This window comes from Apis florea, unplaced genomic scaffold (assembly GCF_048593485.1).
Source record: "Apis florea isolate Af1SG1 unplaced genomic scaffold, ASM4859348v1 contig_1789_pilon, whole genome shotgun sequence".
NCBI classification, from domain to species: Eukaryota; Metazoa; Arthropoda; class Insecta; order Hymenoptera; family Apidae; genus Apis; species Apis florea.
The window spans coordinates 3,461,265-3,482,583 of NW_028256481.1; the positions used below are offsets into that span (position 1 = coordinate 3,461,265).

General features: G+C 26.3%; 4 protein-coding genes and 2 long non-coding RNA genes across 21 annotated transcripts in view; 3 read left to right on the forward strand and 3 right to left on the reverse strand.

Moving 5' to 3' along the window:
- Window positions 1-7,471, forward strand: part of LOC100869566 (uncharacterized) — a 304,803-nt gene extending 297,332 nt beyond the window's left edge. The window contains exons 10-20 of one of the 5 annotated variants that reach the window (XM_086909671.1): window positions 382-552; window positions 792-1,103; window positions 1,839-2,160; window positions 2,285-2,531; window positions 2,613-2,796; window positions 3,606-3,822; window positions 3,904-4,095; window positions 4,170-4,417; window positions 4,771-5,309; window positions 5,513-5,690; window positions 6,791-7,471. In XM_086909671.1, the coding sequence (XP_086765797.1) occupies window positions 382-552; window positions 792-1,103; window positions 1,839-2,160; window positions 2,285-2,531; window positions 2,613-2,796; window positions 3,606-3,822; window positions 3,904-4,095; window positions 4,170-4,417; window positions 4,771-5,309; window positions 5,513-5,684 (2,604 nt within the window). In that variant the 3' untranslated portion in view covers window positions 5,685-5,690; window positions 6,791-7,471. The remainder of the gene's footprint in view (window positions 1-381; window positions 553-791; window positions 1,104-1,838; window positions 2,161-2,284; window positions 2,532-2,612; window positions 2,797-3,605; window positions 3,823-3,903; window positions 4,096-4,169; window positions 4,418-4,770; window positions 5,310-5,512; window positions 5,691-6,790) is intronic. The other 4 variants (XM_086909678.1, XM_086909687.1, XM_031919759.2 and 1 more) reach the window with 4 other exon arrangements.
- LOC147658734 (uncharacterized) lies at window positions 260-1,093 on the reverse strand. Its single transcript, XR_015292480.1, has 2 exons — window positions 854-1,093; window positions 260-533 (listed from the first exon to the last, which is right to left on the reverse strand). It is a non-coding gene; the product is annotated as an uncharacterized LOC147658734 (long non-coding RNA).
- Window positions 7,472-7,713: 242 nt separating the features above from the next.
- On the forward strand, window positions 7,714-10,190 carry LOC100863981 (excitatory amino acid transporter 3). The gene is made up of 9 exons (XM_012493231.3): window positions 7,714-8,234; window positions 8,334-8,511; window positions 8,592-8,634; window positions 8,718-8,754; window positions 8,827-9,010; window positions 9,089-9,322; window positions 9,402-9,593; window positions 9,660-9,794; window positions 9,869-10,190. Exons 1-9 carry the CDS (start codon window positions 7,997-7,999, stop codon window positions 9,996-9,998), a joined length of 1,371 nt encoding a protein of 456 aa, XP_012348685.2. The 5' UTR covers window positions 7,714-7,996; the 3' UTR covers window positions 9,999-10,190.
- Window positions 8,546-9,701, reverse strand: LOC147658735 (uncharacterized). The gene is made up of 2 exons (XR_015292482.1): window positions 9,452-9,701; window positions 8,546-9,291 (listed from the first exon to the last, which is right to left on the reverse strand). It is a non-coding gene; the product is annotated as an uncharacterized LOC147658735 (long non-coding RNA).
- Window positions 10,191-10,620: 430 nt separating the features above from the next.
- Window positions 10,621-16,626, forward strand: swm (Zinc finger protein swm). Its single transcript, XM_086909750.1, has 10 exons — window positions 10,621-10,872; window positions 11,855-11,973; window positions 12,047-12,344; window positions 12,425-12,586; window positions 12,661-13,019; window positions 13,118-13,366; window positions 13,482-13,997; window positions 14,108-14,892; window positions 14,989-15,243; window positions 15,440-16,626. The coding sequence occupies exons 1-10, from the start codon at window positions 10,814-10,816 to the stop codon at window positions 15,518-15,520; spliced, it is 2,883 nt and encodes a 960-aa protein (XP_086765876.1). The 5' UTR covers window positions 10,621-10,813; the 3' UTR covers window positions 15,521-16,626.
- LOC100869803 (sodium/bile acid cotransporter 7) lies at window positions 16,030-20,244 on the reverse strand. 12 transcript variants are annotated; one of them, XM_086909803.1, is made up of 8 exons: window positions 19,890-19,938; window positions 18,647-18,733; window positions 18,355-18,512; window positions 18,016-18,242; window positions 17,783-17,926; window positions 17,470-17,719; window positions 17,060-17,290; window positions 16,030-16,315 (listed from the first exon to the last, which is right to left on the reverse strand). In XM_086909803.1, the coding sequence occupies exons 3-8, from the start codon at window positions 18,488-18,490 to the stop codon at window positions 16,260-16,262; spliced, it is 1,044 nt and encodes a 347-aa protein (XP_086765929.1). In that variant the 5' UTR covers window positions 18,491-18,512; window positions 18,647-18,733; window positions 19,890-19,938; the 3' UTR covers window positions 16,030-16,259. The 12 variants fall into 12 exon arrangements, with proteins under 12 accessions (XP_086765929.1, XP_086765947.1, XP_086765953.1 ...); XM_086909821.1 differs by lacking the exon at window positions 19,890-19,938 and adding an exon at window positions 19,140-19,410 and having other exon boundaries at window positions 17,060-17,272; window positions 18,647-18,909; XM_086909827.1 differs by lacking the exon at window positions 19,890-19,938 and adding an exon at window positions 19,140-19,405 and having other exon boundaries at window positions 17,060-17,272.
- Between the last annotated feature and the right edge of the window lie 1,075 nt (window positions 20,245-21,319).

A 21,319-nucleotide genomic window follows, 5' to 3' on the forward strand; every position in this document is an offset into this window, starting at 1 on the left:
ATTAGGCTTAATGCAAAAGTGATTATAAAATATTAACCAAAACATTACCTCTTTTCCATTATCATAAATATAATATCTGTCAAAAGTTTGCAACTGCAGCTGGAATACATTATTGAAAATGAATTTTTTACAAACAAGTATTTAATATACGAGCATAGTTTTATAAAATATAATACATAGCATGGTTTAGAAAATACAATTTTTAATAAAAAGAAATTAAATTAAATTTTTGATAAAAAGAATTTGTTTTTAAATATAATTTAAACAAAAATATAATTTATTTAAAAACTTTTGGCAACTATTCCATATAAAGTAGATATTCACATAAATTGAATCTCTTTATATCACACATATATATTTCAGAATTTTTAATTTCTTCAGGCAAAGTTGGAAGCTACTGATCGTCACGGTCAAACACCTTTGAATCTTGCTGCCAGGCATGGTTATGCGGATGTGGTACGAGTTCTGTTGGCTGCTGGGGCTTGTGCGGATCATGCAGACTGCGATGGATGGACAGCCCTCAGGGCTGCTGCCTGGGGTGGACATACTCAGGTAATCATTAAAAGATAAATAAATAATCATTAAATAATCGATAAAAGAGAACAATAAGAAAGAACAATTGCATTATCATCTATCCTCGACGATCATCATCTTTCTTTCATAGTTGAACAAGTAAAATCGTTAAAATGTTGTATTATATACATACATATGAATATTTAATGAGGGGATTGGAAATATTGAAATGTAATAAGAAGTGAAAGTGAAATATAAATGGTGAAATAAAAATATAGGTAGTCGAAATGCTGCTGGAACACGGGGCAATGGTGGATTGCGCCGATTGGGATCAACGAACCGCGCTCAGAGCAGCCGCTTGGGGTGGCCACGAGGACATCGTTAAAGCGCTTCTACAGCACGGCGCCGACGTGAACAGAACAGATGACGAGGGTAGAACCGCCTTAATTGCCGCTGCTTACATGGGTCACAGCGAGATCGTCGAACATCTTCTAGACTTCGGCGCGGAGATCGATCACGCCGATAACGATGGAAGGACTGCACTCAGCGTTGCTGCCCTCTGTGTCCCTTCCAATCATGGCTATGCAAAAGTTAGTTATGTTCCCCTCGTATTCGTGAATGTTTATCGCGCGAGAAAAACGCGTAATGGGACAAGCGAGGATGAGATATTTGCAAGATTTATTGCTGTATAAGAACAAATATTATTTTTTGTCACACATATTTCTAACGATGAGAGATTAAGTTTATTTAATATCATTCCATTATCGCGTCATACTATTTCTTATTACCACATATCATGATCTATATACATCTAAAACGCATAAGGAAATTGTAAGTGTACGGCGGAGAGGTAATTAAGCCTAGAAAGATTTAGACTCAAGAAAGTCAGAGAAAAAAGAAAATAGAAAGAAGTATATGTAATTCCACGTGAATGCTGAAATTAAAAAAAAATGACAATAAATAATTTTTTGGAAATTTTTAGAATGAAAAAAATAATATTTTTTTTTTTTAAATTTTTTTTTTTTTCTGAGAAAGTTTCTTAAATGAACTCGAAGAGTCTTCCTCTTTCTAGGATTAATGAATTAATTGATTTTAGGCAAATTGTAACAGATATTGCAAATCCTTAATCATCTAAATATATACGTTGATTGAATACTATAAAAGATTAAAACAAAATATAAGTATAATATAAATATAAGAATAAGCAATCGAATCATTTGAGAAGCATGTAAAAGTTTTTAATTTCATTGAAATGAGAAAAATTATTTATTTGCTTAATCTTTTATTTAACTGTTTTTACTAAACGATATAATCTTCTGTCACAGGTAGTTACGATTCTATTGGAAAGAGGAGCTGCAGTCGATCATCAGGATAAGGATGGTATGACACCATTGTTAGTGGCTGCATTCGAAGGACACAGAGACGTTTGTGAATTATTGTTGGAATACGAGGCAGATGTAGATCATTGCGATGCTACGGGTCGCACACCTTTGTGGGCAGCTGCTAGTATGGGCCATGGATCAGTAGTTGCTCTTCTCTTATTTTGGGGATGTTACGTTGATAGCATTGATAACGAGGGCAGAACAGTTTTGAGCGTGGCTGCTGCTCAAGGCGGCACAGATGTAGTGAAACAATTATTAGATCGAGGTACAATATCTCGTCTTTTCTAAATTTTCTATCACCTTTTTTTTTCTTTTTTTCTTTTTCCTTTTCCAATTAGTTTCATTATTAGATTATAAACAGAGTGATTATAAAATTTTTGAAATTTTAGGCTTAGACGAGCAACATAGAGACAATTCAGGTTGGACACCCTTACATTATGCAGCATTCGAAGGTCACATCGACGTTTGCGAAGCACTACTAGAAGCAGGAGCCAAAATTGATGAAACTGACAATGATGGAAAAGGTGCACTAATGTTGGCTGCACAAGAAGGACATGCTGCATTAGTTGAAAGACTGTTAGAACAGCATGGAGCGCCAATCGATCAACATGCTCATGATGGAAAAACTGCTCTCAGGTAACTTGGTAGTGATACTCTGATATCTTGTATAAATTTTATTTTCTAAGATATGTTCACGATAATCAAAAACTATTACAGACTTGCAGCTTTGGAAGGTCATTACGATACTGTCAGAGTGCTATTAGCTCATAATGCAGATGTGAATGCAAAAGATGCTGATGGAAGAAGCACTCTTTATATTCTTGCTCTAGAGAACAGATTGGCAATGGCACGATTTTTGTTGGAGCATGCCCGAGCAGATGTGGAAAGCAGGGATTCAGAAGTAAATGAAAAATTTTTATAATAATTTAAATCTTATAAAAATCTTACAAAAATTTACAATCTTCTTCAAAATAGATTTGTTCTATAAAAATATACCACTGAAAATTTTTGTCAAATTGAAGATTTTTATTTTTATAAATCGATTTTTTTATCGCTTTCAATATTTTTTTATTTCCTTTCGTATGCTTTTTGCGCGATATTAACACATATAATTAATTCAAAAATTTTTAACATTTTATTTCTATTGTTTATTTGAAAAAATTAAGTTGAAAAAATCTACAAATTTTTATGTAATTTAATATTGCTTTTAGAAATAAATTCAGAATTTTTCCAACATTCGATCATATCATATTTTAATTTATATCATAACAGAAATTTTATTTAAAATATGATTAAATATTCAACTATCATGCAAATAAAAGTAAGAATCAAAAGAAAAAAAAGTAAATTCATTTATATAAAATATGTAAAACATATAAAAATATATATATTTGAATAAAAATCCGCAATTACAAGCAATTGAATTTTGCGTTAAACAAAACGAGATGAAAATTGTACTTTTTTTTTATCTTGTTTCTATGCGAATTTAAATTACTTATAATTTAATAAATTTCAATTTTTTTATACTAACTTTTTTTTTTGGCTTCTTCCAAAGATTTGAAAGAAGATACATTGTTCTTATTTCTTATAATAAACATATTGTATATGTATAATATTACATTATATGATAAAAATTTCTTTTGTGTTTATAGTAATCTATTTTTTTTTGTTTTTTATATTTACAATTGTAAATTTAATATAAAATTACAGGGACGAACTCCTCTGCATGTAAGTGCTTGGCAGGGACATGTCGAAATGGTAGCTTTGTTATTAACAGAAGGTAGCGCCAGTGTAAATGCTTGTGACAATGAGAATAGAACTCCTTTACATTCTGCAGCCTGGCAAGGTCATGCAGCCATTGTCAGATTGCTCCTTGAACATGGAGCAACTCCTGATCATACTTGTAACCAAGGAGCAACAGCTTTAGGTAATAATAATAATCAAATTTCATTTGTAAAATAATAATGAAACTAGTATAAAATAATTATTAAAAATCAATATTAATTAGGTATCGCCGCACAAGAAGGTCATGAACATTGCGTACGAGCACTCTTAAATCACGGTGCTGATCCCAGCCACTCTGATCATTGTGGTCGAAATGCTATCAAAGTGGCTGCCAAAAGCGGCCATGACACGGTAGTAAGACTGCTCGAAGAATATTCGGCTAATCAACGAAGTTTAAGGCCTGGCATCAATGGAGGTTCATTAATTTATTAATAATTTTTACAATTTTTTGATCTGAAATTGCGTTATTAATTGTTTATTATAATACAGGCGGAAGTAGTAGTGCTACTTCAGTAACATCAAATTCGACAGCAGAAACAAAACCATCATCCGCAATTTTGAATCCCCTTTCAACTCAATATAGTCCGGCAGAATCGCCGGATTCGACAAAAAGAAGAAGCTGCGTGTCTCTGGGAAATAATTCCAGCAACAGCAAATCTAGTAGCAACCTGACCGGTAGCACGAAAAGTGATCAAGGGAAATTTAATCAGAATTCGATGGTGAATCAGGTAATAAAAGTAGGTAACAACATTGTTGCTTTTTTTATTAACTTTCTTGTGTAATTTAAGGAGTCAATTCAAATTTTCCGATACCACTTCCAATCGGTTCTCATCATCTCTTTTTAATTGCATGTTTTGTTCATTCCGTTTTTATGCACTCGTGTACAGATCGTTTTTTTTTTTTTTTTTTTTTTTTTAAGAGATCACTCTTCGTATGAAGATTTTGTTTAACTATTAACTCAAACAATCTTATCTCACATTTAAAGCATTCGATTGATTTTTATTTAAAAATTAAAGACCAACTCGATCTATACACGCTACGAATTTGATTCTTATGGGAACCCCGCATCATCTGACTGCTATAATTTTAGACACCATTATCTTTCACGCAACAACTGCAACAATGCTCGAGGGGAGCGAAGAGTCGTCCACTCAGCAAACTTTTATCGCCTCTGAAAAGTGAACCGCAAAGTCCTATCTACGCTTCACCACCTCATTCGCCGTTAAGTGACAGCCTGATACCCTATTCGCCAACAAACACAAGTCCACCTAGTGCTCAGACCGCGGCGAATGTGATACAGAATCAACTTGGAGTATCATTATTGACTGGAAATCAAAATGTACCATATAAAGTGCAGATCGGAGGATATAATCATACATCGGCTATTTACGAACCGATTAATATAAAGACCGAAATTATAGATAAAAATGAAATTAGCAAACCATTTGAATTAACGAACGAAATGTTAGGTTTAAGTGTGACAAAAGACAAAAAAAATGGACTTGATGAAAAAAGAAATTCAGCCGACACTCATTTCACTAGAGATACTCATATGAGAATAATATTGGGTAACAGTGGTGCTGGTGTTGGCAGAAGCGTAAAACATGCCTCAGATCATACACCTGCTAGGTAAGATTTATTTTAATAATAAATATATAATAATAATAAATATTTCTTCAAATATTTATAAAAGTTTCTTTATATGCATTGCTTTAAATATTAATTATGAATATATGTATTTAACTGCAAACAATTTTTAAAATATACTGGAAAAATTAATTATAAAAGATTAAATAAAGTATCTTTTTAAGATAAATAATTTTTTATTACAGTGCAAGTAATGCAAAACCAAAGCGTAATGGTTTGGTTTCGAATCCAGCCATGAGATTAGTAGCAGGTGTTAGAAATGGAATTGAAAATGCAACTAATAGAAACAAACCTATCACAACACGAGTTAATGGATTTCAGTGGAAGGCTGAGGCACGAAAGGAAACGCCTTTGTAGGGACAGGTATTAATATAATTTCACTTTTGAAGGTCACAATAGAAGTCTAGGAAAACAAATATTTTACATAATTGTAAAGAAGGAATAAATACATAAAAAATCTTCAATTCATATAATATTGTATAAATATTTATAGTAATGTATTTATTATATTTTTCTTTGAAATGCACTGCATAATTTTATTATGCTTCACAAATATACATAATTATAAATTCCATTTAATCACTCACTTAGTATTTAGAAATTAAATTTTTTCATCCCTTCAAGTTTCATTTAATTCAATTTTAATTTAAAGATTATTGAGTGATAAATTTTTAAGTTACTTTTTTTTAAACAGTATTTGAATGATATATGTATATACAATATGTATATATATATATATATATATATATATATATATATATATATATATATATATAAATACATATATAATATATATATATTCATATATAGGGCATTAATATATTTGTGACATATGATATTTTGCAGGCCAAAACAAACACAACAGTTAATATATAAAAATGTCGATTGAAGTTTATTTATTAAATTATAAATGAAATGAAGATGGAAAAAGATAATGATGTAACTGAAATTCATCTGTCTTTTTCTCTGTTTCACTTTATCTAATGAAAACTTAAAGTGTTTAATAAATAAGTCTCAATCAATATTTTTATATATCAAATTTTTTATTTGTTTTGACTTCTTGAATTTTGAAAATTTTCTAAAAATGTTCCATAAATACATTAATATCCTATATATAAAAAATATAGAAGTAGCTAATCCTTATGCACTGTAATTACAGTGTTCAATTTTGGAAGTGGTATCAGTAGATTTTTTATATTCCTTTTCTACTAAATTATAACATATAAATATTTTGCATGATCAGAAATAACTCTTATATAATTTTAGATTTTTCAATAAAATTAGAAATTTAGCATAAAAAACATGAGTTTTTAAAAAGATTTAATGTTTTAATCTTTTCAGAATAACCATCTCACTAATCAATATGTTTAAGTGTGTTGTGTTAAGTTATTGTTTACATAACGATAAAATGTTCGAAAGTAAAAACAAAGAATTAATTAAAATCTTAATTTTTTGTAATATAGGTTGTATTCTCAGAAACATCTCGGCGAGATACTGGAATCCGTTATTGCGGCTGGCGAATCGTAATCACCAAAAAACGGAAGTCAATAAATAAATTTTTCTCTTTTTATTTGAGCAAAATCAAATTACCTCACATGAAAAAATAGATTTAAAAAATAATAAGAATTTCAGTCAAAAGGAAAATAATAAAAACAAAAATTGCGTAATAAAATAAAATAAAAAAAAACCAAATATTAAACAGTATAGAAAAATATGTAGATCTAGATATGTAAACTTTACGAAACGTGACTTTGTATAAATGTAACGTTAATAAAATTCTTTATTGATCTCATATACTTCATATAAACGAAAAAAAAATGAATTAATTATTGAAACCTTTAAAATTTAAATAATTATGATTTTAATGAAAAAAGATGATATATTATGAAATTTTTTTCTTCAGAAGACTGGATGCAAATGAAATTCATAATGTGATGTGAATGTTGCAGCATTGTAAAGATATGTATAAATTATATTAAACGAAAAAAAATATAGCATGATAATGCAAATTCAATTACAAATACGTAAAATTATGGCCTGAAAATTAATAAAAACGTGTGTAAATACACATCTTTCATGTATTGTGCACGATCGTATTTATTATATTGTAATAGATGCAAAATAAATAAAAAGCAAAATATCAATGTTATTTATTTATTTACATCATAAAGATCCTCTAAAACACCTTTAAATAAATAATTCGATGATAAATTTATTAAAATAATTTTTTCTAAAACGAGTCTAGTTATAGATGAAACTAAATTTATCTTATACATTATCATGATGATTCTATCTATCTTCATATCATATAAAAGAGTCATAAATACATTCATTGTCAAAAGATATCTTTCTCAAGGTAATATTTTCTATTTTTAAGAAATGTTTCATTTATATTCCTAATACATTAGATAAAATTGTAGATACTATAAAACGTAATTTGTTTCTGAAAACTTTATAGAAAAAAAGGAATTCTATTTTATCATATTGTCAAATAAGAAATCTTATCTTTTATATATAGAAAATATTTTTAAAAATTTTGCATTATTAATATTTATGCAAAAAAAAATAAACAAGTTTAATGATTTTAATATATTAAAATATTACAATATATGAAATAATAAAAATATAAGATAAAAATATAAAATAAAGTATTGATAAATTAATATAAAATGAATACTTTTAAAAAAATATTAAAGCAAAAACTAATATTAAGAACAATTATTGGTGTATGTACTGGAATTTTATTAGGATTTGTTCTTAAAACTTTTACTCTTCAACCATGGTCTAAACGAGATATAATGTATCTAAAATTTCCTGGAGAACTATTCATGAGATTAGTAAATTGCTTAATACTACCTCTTATAACATCTAGTATAGTGAGTGCTACTTGCAACTTAAAAAAATCAGGTCAGTCAACTTAAATACAAACTACTTTAAATTGTTTTTCTATCTATTTGCAAATAAGAACTTTTTTTTACATAGTAAAAAATTTTTAAATATACGTAGGTCATATTGGAACAATGGCACTATATTACTATATTACAACAACACTACTTGGAATTATATTAAGTGTTATACTTGTTCAAACAATAAGACCTGGTGATTTACTTAAAAATAAAAATATCATATCACAAAATGCAACCAGATCATTTATAACAATGGATACAATTTTAGATTTATTTCGGTACTTTATTCATAATAATAATAATCAAATCCTATTTTGTGTTTTTATTTATTAAATTTATTTTTTTATTTATATTACAGAAATTTCATACCAGAAAATATAGTGAATGCATGTTTATTTCAGGTAATAACATTTTATGTTTTTATCTTTCACATATTACAATTAATTTAATTTAACAACAAAAAAAATAAATAAAATATTTTTAGTATCAAACTGTATTAGAAAAATCAAAAAATGAATCAGGTATGTAACATAACAATAAAGAGAAATTAAATTTGTAAAACTTAAATTAAAAACTTAATTTTTATTTTTTAGTACCAATCGATGAATGGGAAATAAATCATATTAATATAGCAGGAACAAATGTTTTAGGATTAGTAGCCTTTAGTTTAATCTTGGGACTTGCAATTGGAAATATAGATGCTAAAGGAGAACCTTTAATAAATTTTTTTCAATCTTTATCAGATGCAATGATGAAAATTATGAGTTGGACAATAATGTAAAATTACATACTCTTAAATATTTAAACAAGAAAGAAATAAGTTTTTATTATATGTAAACATTCATTTTGTAATAGGCTTGTACCAATAAGTGCATTATTTCTTATTTCTGCAAAAATTCTTGAAGTGGAAGATTTTAATAATGTAATAAAACAACTTGGAATTTATATTTTAACTGTTTTCAGTGGTTTACTCATACAAGGTTTAATATTACTTCCTTTATTATATTTTATATGTACTCGTCAATCCCCATACAAAATTATAGTTAACCTTGGACCAGCTTTTGTCACAGCATTTGGTACATCATCAAGGTAATCAATTAAAATAAAATTTTTATTTTTATTACTTATTAATAAATATTATTACTTATTATAAATATTTAATAATTAGTACAGCTACAGTTCCAGTAACAATATCATGCTTAAAACATATTGGAATACCTTCTAAAATATCTAGATTTATTGTACCAATTGGTGCAACTATAAACATGGATGGTATAGCACTATATGAAAGTATTGGTGCAATTTTCATAATTCAATTGCATGGATTACAATTTTCATTATTTAAAATTATTATAATCTGGTTTGTATTTCTCTAAATTAATCTGTATTATAATTAATAACATAATAATATTAAAAAATTTTGCAGCATAACATGTACTCTATCATGTATTGGTGCTGCTGGCTTACCAAGCGGTGGTTATGTAATGTTAATAATGGTATTAAATTCCGTGGGAGTTCCAGTAGAAGATGTTTCATTAATTATTGCGATTGATTGGTTTGTGTAAGCATCTTATGATTGCATTTATATATTTTTAAATATCTATTTATAAAAATTAATATAAATTTAATTTTTAGAGATCGTTTTAGAACCACCTTAAATATTGTGGCGGATGCATTAGGTGCTGGTATAATAACTCATTATTACAAAAAAAATATGCAAACTTCCATTCAAGAAGAAGAAATGGAATTATATATTTCCACATAACATATTATAATAATAATAATAATAATAATAATAAGTCGATTTTTAATAAGTCAAGAAATATTTAAATATTTAAAATATAAAAATAATATTAAATCATAATAAAAACTCATATATATAATAAAAAAAATTATTATAAATTTATAATATAAAAATTAATCATAATAAAAGAAAATAATAACTTATCAATAAAAATATTTTTATATTTTAAACATAAATTTTATATATATATATTTTTTTAATACAATAGTAAATTATTAAAATAAATTCAGAATTGAATATATTAAAAACTTAGTATATTGCACGTATAAATTTTCATAAAAAAAATTCAAATTCTATAAACAATAATATATATATTTTTATTAATTATAATTATTTCAAATGATTTTGAAGTATAAATATTTTACAATTGTCTTTTATACATTTTAATAAATATATAAGTACAATTCCTAAATTCCAAAAATTCAAATTACATTGAATTTATCTGTTAACTATCATATAAATATTTTAAGTATTCTAAAATACATTAAAAATCTACTGAGAATGTTTTGACATAATACAAACATATCTGTATACAACATATTCTATGATACTTGCTGGTGAGTAAACCTAACTTTTTTGACGCGCTGCTGCAGCGTCTCTTGTGACATTTTCTAGAAGTGAAAAGTCTATCTATGTGAATACTGCATGTATAGGAGAGAGATTTCAGAATGGCGACTGTCTTTACTTAGGAGAGTACTTATTCCCGCCCAGAAATTGTATAATTAACGTGTGTCTTTGGAAAGTTCCATGTGTTTTTCATCACATATTCACTGAAAATGATAATAGAGAATCCAGATCAATTCAAGGCGTGGCTCACTGCCGTCTTGGAGCCACTGTAAGTAGGCCAGCTTGTCCGAGTACGGTTTTAAGTGTATGTGTATGCATTTGATGTTGTAAATGGCCGTACATGTGCTATGCTTTACACCCTATGCAGAATTATATTTACATGTATTACCCTGCCTGCCCTTCAATGATCATCGATAGATCATGTTTGACACTGTTCCTTCGCTGAATTTATTATGCTTTTAATAATAAGTAATCAAATAATAATGTGTCTAATTTTCTAATGTATTTCATATCTATTTTAAAGCGAACGTATTTCGAATAATTGAACGTAGAATATTCAATTCTATTGCGTTTTAATTCGCAACATGAATTTTATGTATATTTCTTTTAAATATCGTAATAAAAATATGTTTTTAATTTACTAATCATCCTACATAAACAACTTAAGCAATGGCTTATTCTAAAATGATTTGTTGACAATAATGCTTAATTAAAACATTGTTTATCCTTAAAAAGAAATCAATATTTGAAATATCTATTTCTTTCATTAATAATTTTCATTAAATAAACTTTAATAATCACAAAAATACCTAATACATAATAAAATAAAGAATGCTTTAATTAAATAGAAATGTTAAGTAAAAAGATCAAATAAATTTAAAATTATATATATATTGAATTATATTTTTTATATTGTAAGAAATAATTTTTTTATTGATATAAATTAATTGATAATATGTAACTAACTTCATTTATTCATTTGTAATTTATTGATTTAGTAAAGTTTAACCTTTTGTTTTGCATTTTACAACTTGTAAACATGATATAATTTTATAGAATATTACAAATAATAAAATATACATATATAATTTACCATATTATATCTAATAATTATTTATTATATAAATATGATTATTATTTAAAAACTTTGTTATATAAATTAATATATAATTTGTGTATTTATTATACAAACATCATATCAATATCTTATAATTATTGTTTCAAATATTAATATCAATATAATTTTTCAGTTGTGATGCAGATCCTGCAGCATTAGCAAAATATGTATATGCTCTTGTTAAGAAGGACAAAACATTGGAAGAATTACGAGGTGGAATGGTTGAACAGCTTGATGTATTTTTACAGCAAGGTATATTTCAAAATATTATTAAATTTAAATGACATTATTTAATTTATTTTATTTTATAATATATTTCTTATAGAAACAAAAAATTTTGTGGAATTGTTATTTAAAACATTAGAAACTCAAGAATATGTTCTTCCACCTCCAAAAAGTGATCCAGATGGTGGTGGGACACCACCAGGTATAAATCCACCACCACCTGCATTAAACACAGAAAAAGTAACTGAAAGTACAATTCCAATTACTTCTATGAATACAAATCCTCCTGCTCCATTACAAATGAATGGATCTGCACCTATGGCAATAGGCAAACGTGAAACTAGAAAATCAGATTCTGAAAAAGTTGATAAAGAAAAAGAAAAACGTTCTAGGAGTCGGTGAGTTTCATTCAAATTATATATTAATAAAATGATAAAATGTTTATATAGTTTTTTAAAACATAATCTAAATATTTTAGAAGTGGTCGAATGAGATCACGAACAAGATCTCGTTCACGTTCATGGGAAAGAGATAGACGTAGATCAAGGAGCAGAGAACATATTCGTCGCGATCGAGAACGTGATAGAAGTCGACCATGGAGAAATGAGTCGCCACCAAATACGCGACGGCATGATAGAAGGTTTATATAAATTTTATTTCAAATAATAAAACAATTTAATTTATAGTTTTTTCTACAACATTTAGTTTTTTTAGACGAAGCAGAAGTCGTAGTACATCACCAATACGTCCAAGAATACGAGATGGTCCTGATAATCGTGACCATAGGGCACGATTTAGAAATAGATCTCCAACACCACTTCGATCTAGATCTCGTTCAAGATCATTAGAACGAAAAAAGATAGATCGCTCTGAAAGAATGGAAGTAGATAGAACAGAAAGAATTGATGGGAGTCCTGGTGGTGGTACTCCAACTCAGGATAGTAATCATGGAGATGTAGACATGAGGTTGTCTACTACTAGTCAATCAATTCAAAGTGTCGTTGCAGTTGCCTCTAGTGTTCCAAATAGCCAACCAGGTTTTCAAACTAAGAGAAGATGTAGAGATTTTGATGGTTTGTATTTTTTAAATTGTTTCATAAAAAAATTTAATAATAAAACATTAAATTGTTTCATAAAAAATTTAATAATAAAACATAATTAATATTTACAGAAAAAGGATATTGTATGAGAGGTGATCTCTGCCCCTATGATCATGGTACAGATCCAGTTGTATTAGAAGATGTAGCTCTAAGTCGTGTTCTCACTTTTGGGCCACATAGTGCTCAAGCACCAGGAACAGTACCTGTAACAGCAGTTCCAGAACCACCTCCAGGACCTAATGGAAATGCTCCACCACAACATCTTCCTCTTGCCAGTTTACCTCCTCCACATTTAAGAAATCAACATCATTCTAATATGGGTATATTTTTTATATAAAATTATAAATTTTGTATATTTTCTATATATAAATTTTTAATATATAGTTATATATATATTATATATAGATATAATCATTTTCATATAAATTTCAATAGATGCTTTTGCGGAATACAATCCAGACGCACCAAGTATGGAACCCCGAATGCCATGGGGTAGACATCCTCAACCTGGACCTGCAATTTATGGAAGAGGTCAACGGGAATTAATTAGTGTGCCAGTAATTCCACATACAAACTCGTCCGAAATAACACATACTCAAACGAATCCATTAAAACGTAAACAAACATTTGATTTTAACCGTCTTGGACCAAAACAACGAGTGGTACATAATCCAGCTAATTGTTCTCTGGAATTAAAAAAAGTTCCACGTAGTTTGAACAACATAACCCAGTTAAATAATCATTTTTCAAAATTTGGTAAAATTGTAAATATCCAAGTTAATTTCGGTGGAGATCCTGAGGGAGCGTTGGTTACCTTCCAGTTACCAGCTGAAGCAAAGGCTGCATACAGAAGTACAGAGGCTGTGTTGAATAATAGATTTATCAAAGTTTTTTGGCATAACAATATTAACAACAATGCATCTGGTGGTGCCATTGAAAATGTACCACCCGGTAAGTTATCAATACATATCCTTTATATTATTTTTTCATAAATCTTAACTTATCAATTTGTCAATTATTTTAAAAACTTCAGTATTTAATATATTGTTTATTTCATTTAGGATGTCGACCATCTGTTAAAGAACGATTAGGTGCTGCTGTCACTGTGCCAGCAAAGACCGAAGAAAATGAATATATTCCCACTCGTCGTTCAACCGAAGAACAAGTTTCACAAACATTGGTTCCAACATCGCCAAAAACTACTACTGTTCCTACGCGAGAAGACAAAGTTCTTGCAATAAAAAAGACACAGGAGATATTAGCTGCTAAGGAAACATTAAAGAAGAAACAAGAAGAGAAACGTAAAGAAGCATTAAAATTAACTGCTGATTTACGTAAAAGGAAACAAGAATTATTAGATAAGCATTTGATAGAAATTCGAGCTTTAATTGACAAAGCTGAAAAAAATCCAGAACAAAAAGATGCAATTATGGCAACGATCAAAACAATGCAACAATCTATTGATAATTTACGTAAAGATTTGGCTGCAAATGGCCAAATTGGTGGAAATAAGACACAAATCAAATCTAGAGAACAAACTCAAAAAGAGATTTTAGATGCAGAATTAGATTTAATGACTGCACAACAAGAAGGACAAGACGCTGGGGAATTGCAAAAAAGATTAAATGAATTACGAGCACAAGCTGCCGCATTAGGTTTAAATGCAGGTTCAGCTATTGGTAGAGGTACAAGATCTAGTAGAGTTATACGAGGTAGTCATGCATTATCATATAGGGGTCGTGGTAGAGGGAGTTTTGCCCACGTTTCGGTAGATCACAGACCGACAAGTCTTCTAGTCTCTGGTTACGAAACCGAAGAAAAGGCTGAAGTTTTAGCACATTTTCAAGTAAGATTAATTCTCTACATACATATTTTTTATATATTATATATATCATGTATATTAAAATTTATATTATGTTTTTTTATATTTTTTATATTTTAGCAATTTGGAGAAATAGTCAATCAAATAGTAGATGACGCAACACCTTCGATCGTAATTAATTTTAAATCTAGAAAAGAAGCCGAAATAGCTTTAGTAAAAGGACGCACATTTCAAGATAGATTATTATCTATAACATGGGTCTCTGGACATCATCTCCATCGTGGTGGTGGTGGTAGTAATACAAACGCATCCGTACAACTTTCTTCACGTTCTGAACAAGCACCACCTACTACCGACGAAGATATTGACTTAGAAGTGAGTTCTTAAAAATTAAATTTATCATGTGATTTCTAAACCTAAAAATCTAAAAATGCAATTATCTGTATTTTATTTTATTTTTATTGAAAACTTTTACTCATTTTCTGATATACAAATAAATGATAAAAATATGAAATATTTTGTTTGTTTTTTTTTTTTTTTTTTATATGATATAAACCTTTATTTGTAACAGGGTAACGCTGAAGCATTACTTCTTGAAGAAAATGAAGAAGAAGAAGATGAAGATGGTGAATCGCGAAGCTGGCGGCGATAGCAGCGTCAGCGTTATTCGTGACAAAAATTTGGTACCAGCTATAATGACTGTGTGATGATCTGGGCGAATCAATATATGCTCAGCACTTGCGCCATTGCTGCACTGTCGTTTGATGCATTAAATACCATGATTTTCACAAAAAAATCAGGTTACGAGCTCATACACGTTATCATGAGTGTTACACTATTTGTTAATATTATTAAATATATACATATGCGCATGATAACGGTATTATAAAGAAATATACCGTATCAAATTGCGTATCATGAAATAGAAAACAGATATACAAGTTTCCAACAACAACAACAAAAAACTAACCAAATTTATCCCATTATTTGTAGAATAAAATCGCTATGTTTTGTATGGGAAACATCTTATTCTGAATTCAAAGTCCTTTTTCTTTGTGTGTAGAATTGTGAATTGTCTCTTGTTATTTCTTTCGAGATATATCCATAATAAACAAATAACCAGACTTTTAGATATAAGTAGATACTTATAATTTTCAAAAATTTTACAATCGAAAGTGAAGAAACTATATTTATAACTTGTAAGATACAAATACAATTTATTATATAATTACCAAGTAAGATATAGCGTATAACGCTTCGAAGTAGTGTAATTGGTTTTTCTTTTTTACTTTCACTTAATGTACTATTTAAAATTGTTCCTGTAATGATGTACAGTATATTGTATAATTGTCATGATTTTCTTTTATCAAATATCAATGAAACTAAGTTGATTAGAATTGAAAAAACTTATTCGTGCATAATTTTACACTAGTTGTTTCAATATATACTGAAAAAAATAATATATAATTGTTACATATAAATTCTTAAAACTAATTTCTAAGGTAAGTATTAAATTCCGCAATAAATAAAACTCATAACAATATTGCGTCAAATTTAGAAGAAAAAAAAGAATCACTATATTTCAAACGCCTTTGGCATTTCGTTATATATATAAATAAACTTATTTGATACATTTTGAAAACAATTTTAAGTAAAATCCTACCCAATATTTTGTTAAACATTTCACTTTTTCAAATTAAATTATGTAAATAACTTTCATACAATTTTTTACATATTAAATTCTAAAATCTTAATCTATTTAAGACTTTCTTTTATTCCTTAATTCCAAATTTCAATATTATTTACTAAAGTATTTTTTTAATATATGATTATAAGCAAATAATTTATATTAAATTTTTAAACATTTTAATATCAAAATTCTTTATATTTTAAAACTCTTACAAAATATATTTATAACTTCTTTTTTGTTCTTTTATAATCATTTAAATACATTAAAAAATATGAAAAAAAAAAAACAAAAATTATTTTTATAGACTAGCTTATATATTGAGCAAAACAAAATGTATATAATAAAAAAACAGTATATATAAATATATATAACAGTAGTAAAAACAGATAATATATATATAAACATAATTTCAATTAGAAAGCAAAATTCGCAAAAGAAATTATTCAAAATAATCATATAACATTTTATATTATGGAGACAACCAACCAGCTAATAAACTACCTAATAATAATTGTGCAACTGGTAATATTGACAATGGTAAATTCACAGCTGAACCATGAGCTGAACCATGATAAGCACCACGTAAAATCCAGCTACCAAGACCAACTGATTTGTGAGTACTTGTAAAAAGTGTAGCTAGCAAGATATTTCGGGGTAACCATCGAGAGCACAAAATCCAACATAAGCAGCTAATAAATAGTTGTCCCGCACAGGCTTGAACATAAAAGAATACTATCATAATGAAATAATAAAAGACATACTATATTTGGAATCAATTTAAATTAATAATATTTAAATACATATAAATTCTATATACATGCATTATTGAACAAGAATTTTTACTACATTGCTATTTAATGTTCATTTGGTTATATTAATATAAGTTTTAATTTAAATTATTATAAACTTACCAATTAATACACATAATAACACATCAGAAGCTTGCAGAGATGATGCATCTACTAACAATGCATCACAAAACCAATGATATGCTGTAGCTAATAGTAATCCTTGAGAAATCCAAGGTGATTTAATTTTTGGACAAATATCATATTTTAAAATAATAATTTGAATTGTAATACCAATAATTAATGGTATAATAGTACTATAAATGGTTTCTTTTATGTTTATACCAACCAGGGGTGGTGTAGATGCTCCTAACTAAAAGAATTAAAACTCTTATAAAAGAAAACTATATTTTAAATTTTAATAGTGAATAATTACCACAAAATATAATAATATAGGAGATATAAATAATCCTCCAAAATGAGATACTAAAGTAATCACAATGCTTGTTGATAAATCTGCTTGTGATAATCGACATAATACAAAACTTGTATTAAATGGAGGTGGCATGCAGTAAAGTACCTAAAATCCAAAAAATTAAATTATTATCAATATTTATATATAATATAATTAAAGATATTTTGTGTATGTGTGTATATATATATATTTACTTCCATTCCTTTCAATAACCACACATTGACATTGGCATAAGTCAATAAACATACCCCAAGTCTCATAAGAAACGGCATTAAAATATATATAAAAGTCATTGTAAATATTAAAAGAGAACCATTGCTTAATGTTAAATAAAGCATTTTTGGATCACACAATAAACCTGCTTCTAAGTATGTTAAAGGAATAGCAAAATATCGAATGATAACATTTCCATTCAGAACACCTATAATAAATAAATAACATAAAAATGGTAATATACAAGTATATTTATTTAATTATTAATTATTAATAATTTAAAATTATATATATTTAATTATTTGTTTATAAATTAATACCATTTGTTTTACCAAAATGTGGTTTAACAGAAGCAAGTATCATACATAAAAGCATTAATAAAAAATATCCATATCTATATAAAAGTTCATTTTGTTTTTTTTTTGGTGGAATATTTTGCATATAATTTCCTTGCATTTTTGCTTAATTTTATGTATGCCTGTAATAATTTAAATATCTTAATATGTATTTATTTTTGAAAATTTTTATTTATGTAATAATATATAATAAAAGCAAATGAAATATGATTTATTACAATGAAAAAATGTTAGTAACAATAAAGAGGATGCAAACCATTATGAAATTATATCAGCCTACAAGCAAGTTCAACCAGTGAAACTTTTTTTTCTGACTCTTCTTTGAAGAAATTTCATGCGTTGTCTTCTTTATAAGAATTTATACGTGCACATTTGGATAAAATATTATATTTATTATAATCCTATTTAAACATGCTTAAAATATTATAATTAAGTAAAGAAAATCTTATTGTCTATAATACTATGTTATTAAATCATACATTTATTAATCATTTATACTATTTTTTATCACTAAAAGTCCTGTAAAATTCATAATTTAATTAATGTAATATAAAATTAAATATATAAATGCATCTAAATTAAAGCAATACTTTTAAAATTTATAAAATGCAATGATATTCTTTTAATAATAAGTTTTTTATTCTAAAATTTGTATTATTCAATTTTTTTTTTATTAAATGAAATGTATATATAAAATAATAATGCTTTGTGCAAATTAAAGTTGCATTCAAACATAATTGTATATTTACACTTGTTGTGTGTTGATGTTAAATTCAAAAATTGTATTTTAAAAAATGAAAAATTATTACATGACCGTAGTAAATATATTTAAACTTTTCGTTATAATTCATTAATATTTGTTTAAAAAATTTCAAAATTATTAATCACAAATATTTTTATATGGTATTTAGTTGTTCTAAATGTTTATTATTTTTAACAATTAACTATTTAGATAACAAATAATATAATACTCTGATACATATCGTATCAAAATATATTAAGAAAATTCGATTTCATTTTCTTACGCATGCGTAGTTACAAAAAAATATTTTCATATATCCTTAAATTAAAATTAAATTTTTACTAAAAAAATATCATAAATAACATAAAATTTATTATTTGTTTAAATAATTTATTTAAATTTAATAAGATATATGTTTACAAAAAAAAATATGTTTATAATAAAAAGATTCTATAATTCATTTATTAATTAAATGTTAATAATTCAAACATTTATATTCATTTTATAATTTTATATTACTAAAATTATTCATATCAAAATATTCATACTTGAAATAAATAATAAAAATATTTATATCAATTTTGGTTTTATAATTTTTGGTATTAATTTTTAATAAATAATAAAGAATAAACAAAAGAAATCTATTTGTTAATTATTTATTATAATAATATTAATAATAATACAATAATAATATTAATAATAATAATAAGATTAATGAAACAACAGTATATGTAAACATGGCATATTACCACAATACCTTTACTGCCATAAGTAGGGGTCCACCCTTCTTGGCACATAGTTTGAAGCTTAATAGCTCCTTTATCGATTATTCACATTTTTTTCTTACAAAACTTCGTAACTTTTATACATAGCACGGTCTATAACTACATACATAACATTGCTTTGTAAACGAGGTTATACGCTCACGAAAATTAATATTTAATCGCATTACTTTTTAAAACTTTGATAGTGTAACAGAAAATTTTTTAATTGACTTTATTTTTAAGAATTGAATTTATACTGAAAATAAAAGACATAAATAGTTTGTAACGCAAACTACAACAAAAAAATCTCATGATATTAAAAACTCCAATCGAAATCATTTTATAAATGGTAATGCAAAGCATTACACGTTATATTTTCTTTTTCTAAATATAAATATTGAAATGCTCCAGTAACGCAAATATATAAAAGATCACATATTAGCATGCTCAGATACAAAAATACTAAACAAAGGCTCTGATTTGTTTATTAACTAAAAGCCAAATAATTATACATAAGATTTATCTATTCAATGTTATTTTGAGGAACAAAGGATATTCATTGGATGTATTTATATGATATAGGATTTTAAATTCACTATATTATGATAAACCATTAGTTTTTGTCATTCCTGATCAAGAAACACAATGTATTACAAAACAAAAAATGAAGTAAAAAAGATCATTAGTCAATCTGTCCAATATAGCAAAATTTGTAATACTTTAAATTTGACACACATTTGAAATGAATACATTTTTTTTTTTTTGAATTTTTGTATTAGTAAATAAAATAAGAAATATCTAATCAATAGTACCACCTATATTAGAAACATGGATTATTATATATCAATATTTATCCAATATATATATATATATATATTATATTTATATTATATATACATATATTAGAAACACAAAGAAAACTTGTATAATATGAATTCTAGAGCATGCCAAAGATAATATGACTATAAAAAAATATTATAAAAATAATTTAAACTTAAAACATTTTACGTTCAAAGATTCTCTCTATAACTGTTTGTAATTTTAAGAATTATTTCCTTATATAAAGAACACACAGAGTGAAATTGTAAATTTCAGATTAGGAATTATGTTTAAATGAAGTTCTATGTTAATTGTCAATTTCTATTTAGTCATCAAAAAATTTTCTACTTAGACATATGATAAACACAGTATGTATGTAAATAACATGTATTATTTATTATTTGTTCATTATTAATTTAAAAAAACATGTATATAAAATTATTGTCAATATAAAAAATATTGAATCTGACAAAATATAAAAATTATTCAAAAATTATTATTATGATATATTTAAAGTAGTAGTCTTTTATCTAATGAAAATTGCAGAAAGAAAAAATTATCTAAATTTCTATAAGAATTTGATGAAAATTAAAGATGGATAATA

What these genes read in the sequence shown, in the direction of transcription:
- LOC100863981 (XM_012493231.3), top strand. Translation starts at nt 7,997, where the DNA reads ATGAATACTTTTAAAAAAATATTAAAGCAAAAACTAATATTAAGAACA. An exon ending in ACAATTTTAGATTTATTTCG is followed by an intron (nt 8,512 to 8,591) that starts GTACTTTATTCA and finishes TTTATATTACAG; the next exon opens with AAATTTCATACCAGAAAATA. An exon ending in ATTGCGATTGATTGGTTTGT is followed by an intron (nt 9,795 to 9,868) that starts GTAAGCATCTTA and finishes TTTAATTTTTAG; the next exon opens with AGATCGTTTTAGAACCACCT.
- swm (XM_086909750.1), top strand. Translation starts at nt 10,814, where the DNA reads ATGATAATAGAGAATCCAGATCAATTCAAGGCGTGGCTCACTGCCGTC. An exon ending in TGATGTATTTTTACAGCAAG is followed by an intron (nt 11,974 to 12,046) that starts GTATATTTCAAA and finishes TATTTCTTATAG; the next exon opens with AAACAAAAAATTTTGTGGAA. An exon ending in GAAAAACGTTCTAGGAGTCG is followed by an intron (nt 12,345 to 12,424) that starts GTGAGTTTCATT and finishes TAAATATTTTAG; the next exon opens with AAGTGGTCGAATGAGATCAC.
- LOC100869803 (XM_086909810.1), bottom strand. Translation starts at nt 18,490, where the DNA reads ATGCAAGGAAATTATATGCAAAATATTCCACCAAAAAAAAAACAAAAT. An exon ending in GTTATTATGTGTATTAATTG is followed by an intron (nt 17,291 to 17,469) that starts GTAAGTTTATAA and finishes TCATTATGATAG; the next exon opens with TATTCTTTTATGTTCAAGCC. An exon ending in AGTTGCACAATTATTATTAG is followed by an intron (nt 16,316 to 17,059) that starts GTAGTTTATTAG and finishes TATTTTTTTCAG; the next exon opens with TATATATTGAAACAACTAGT.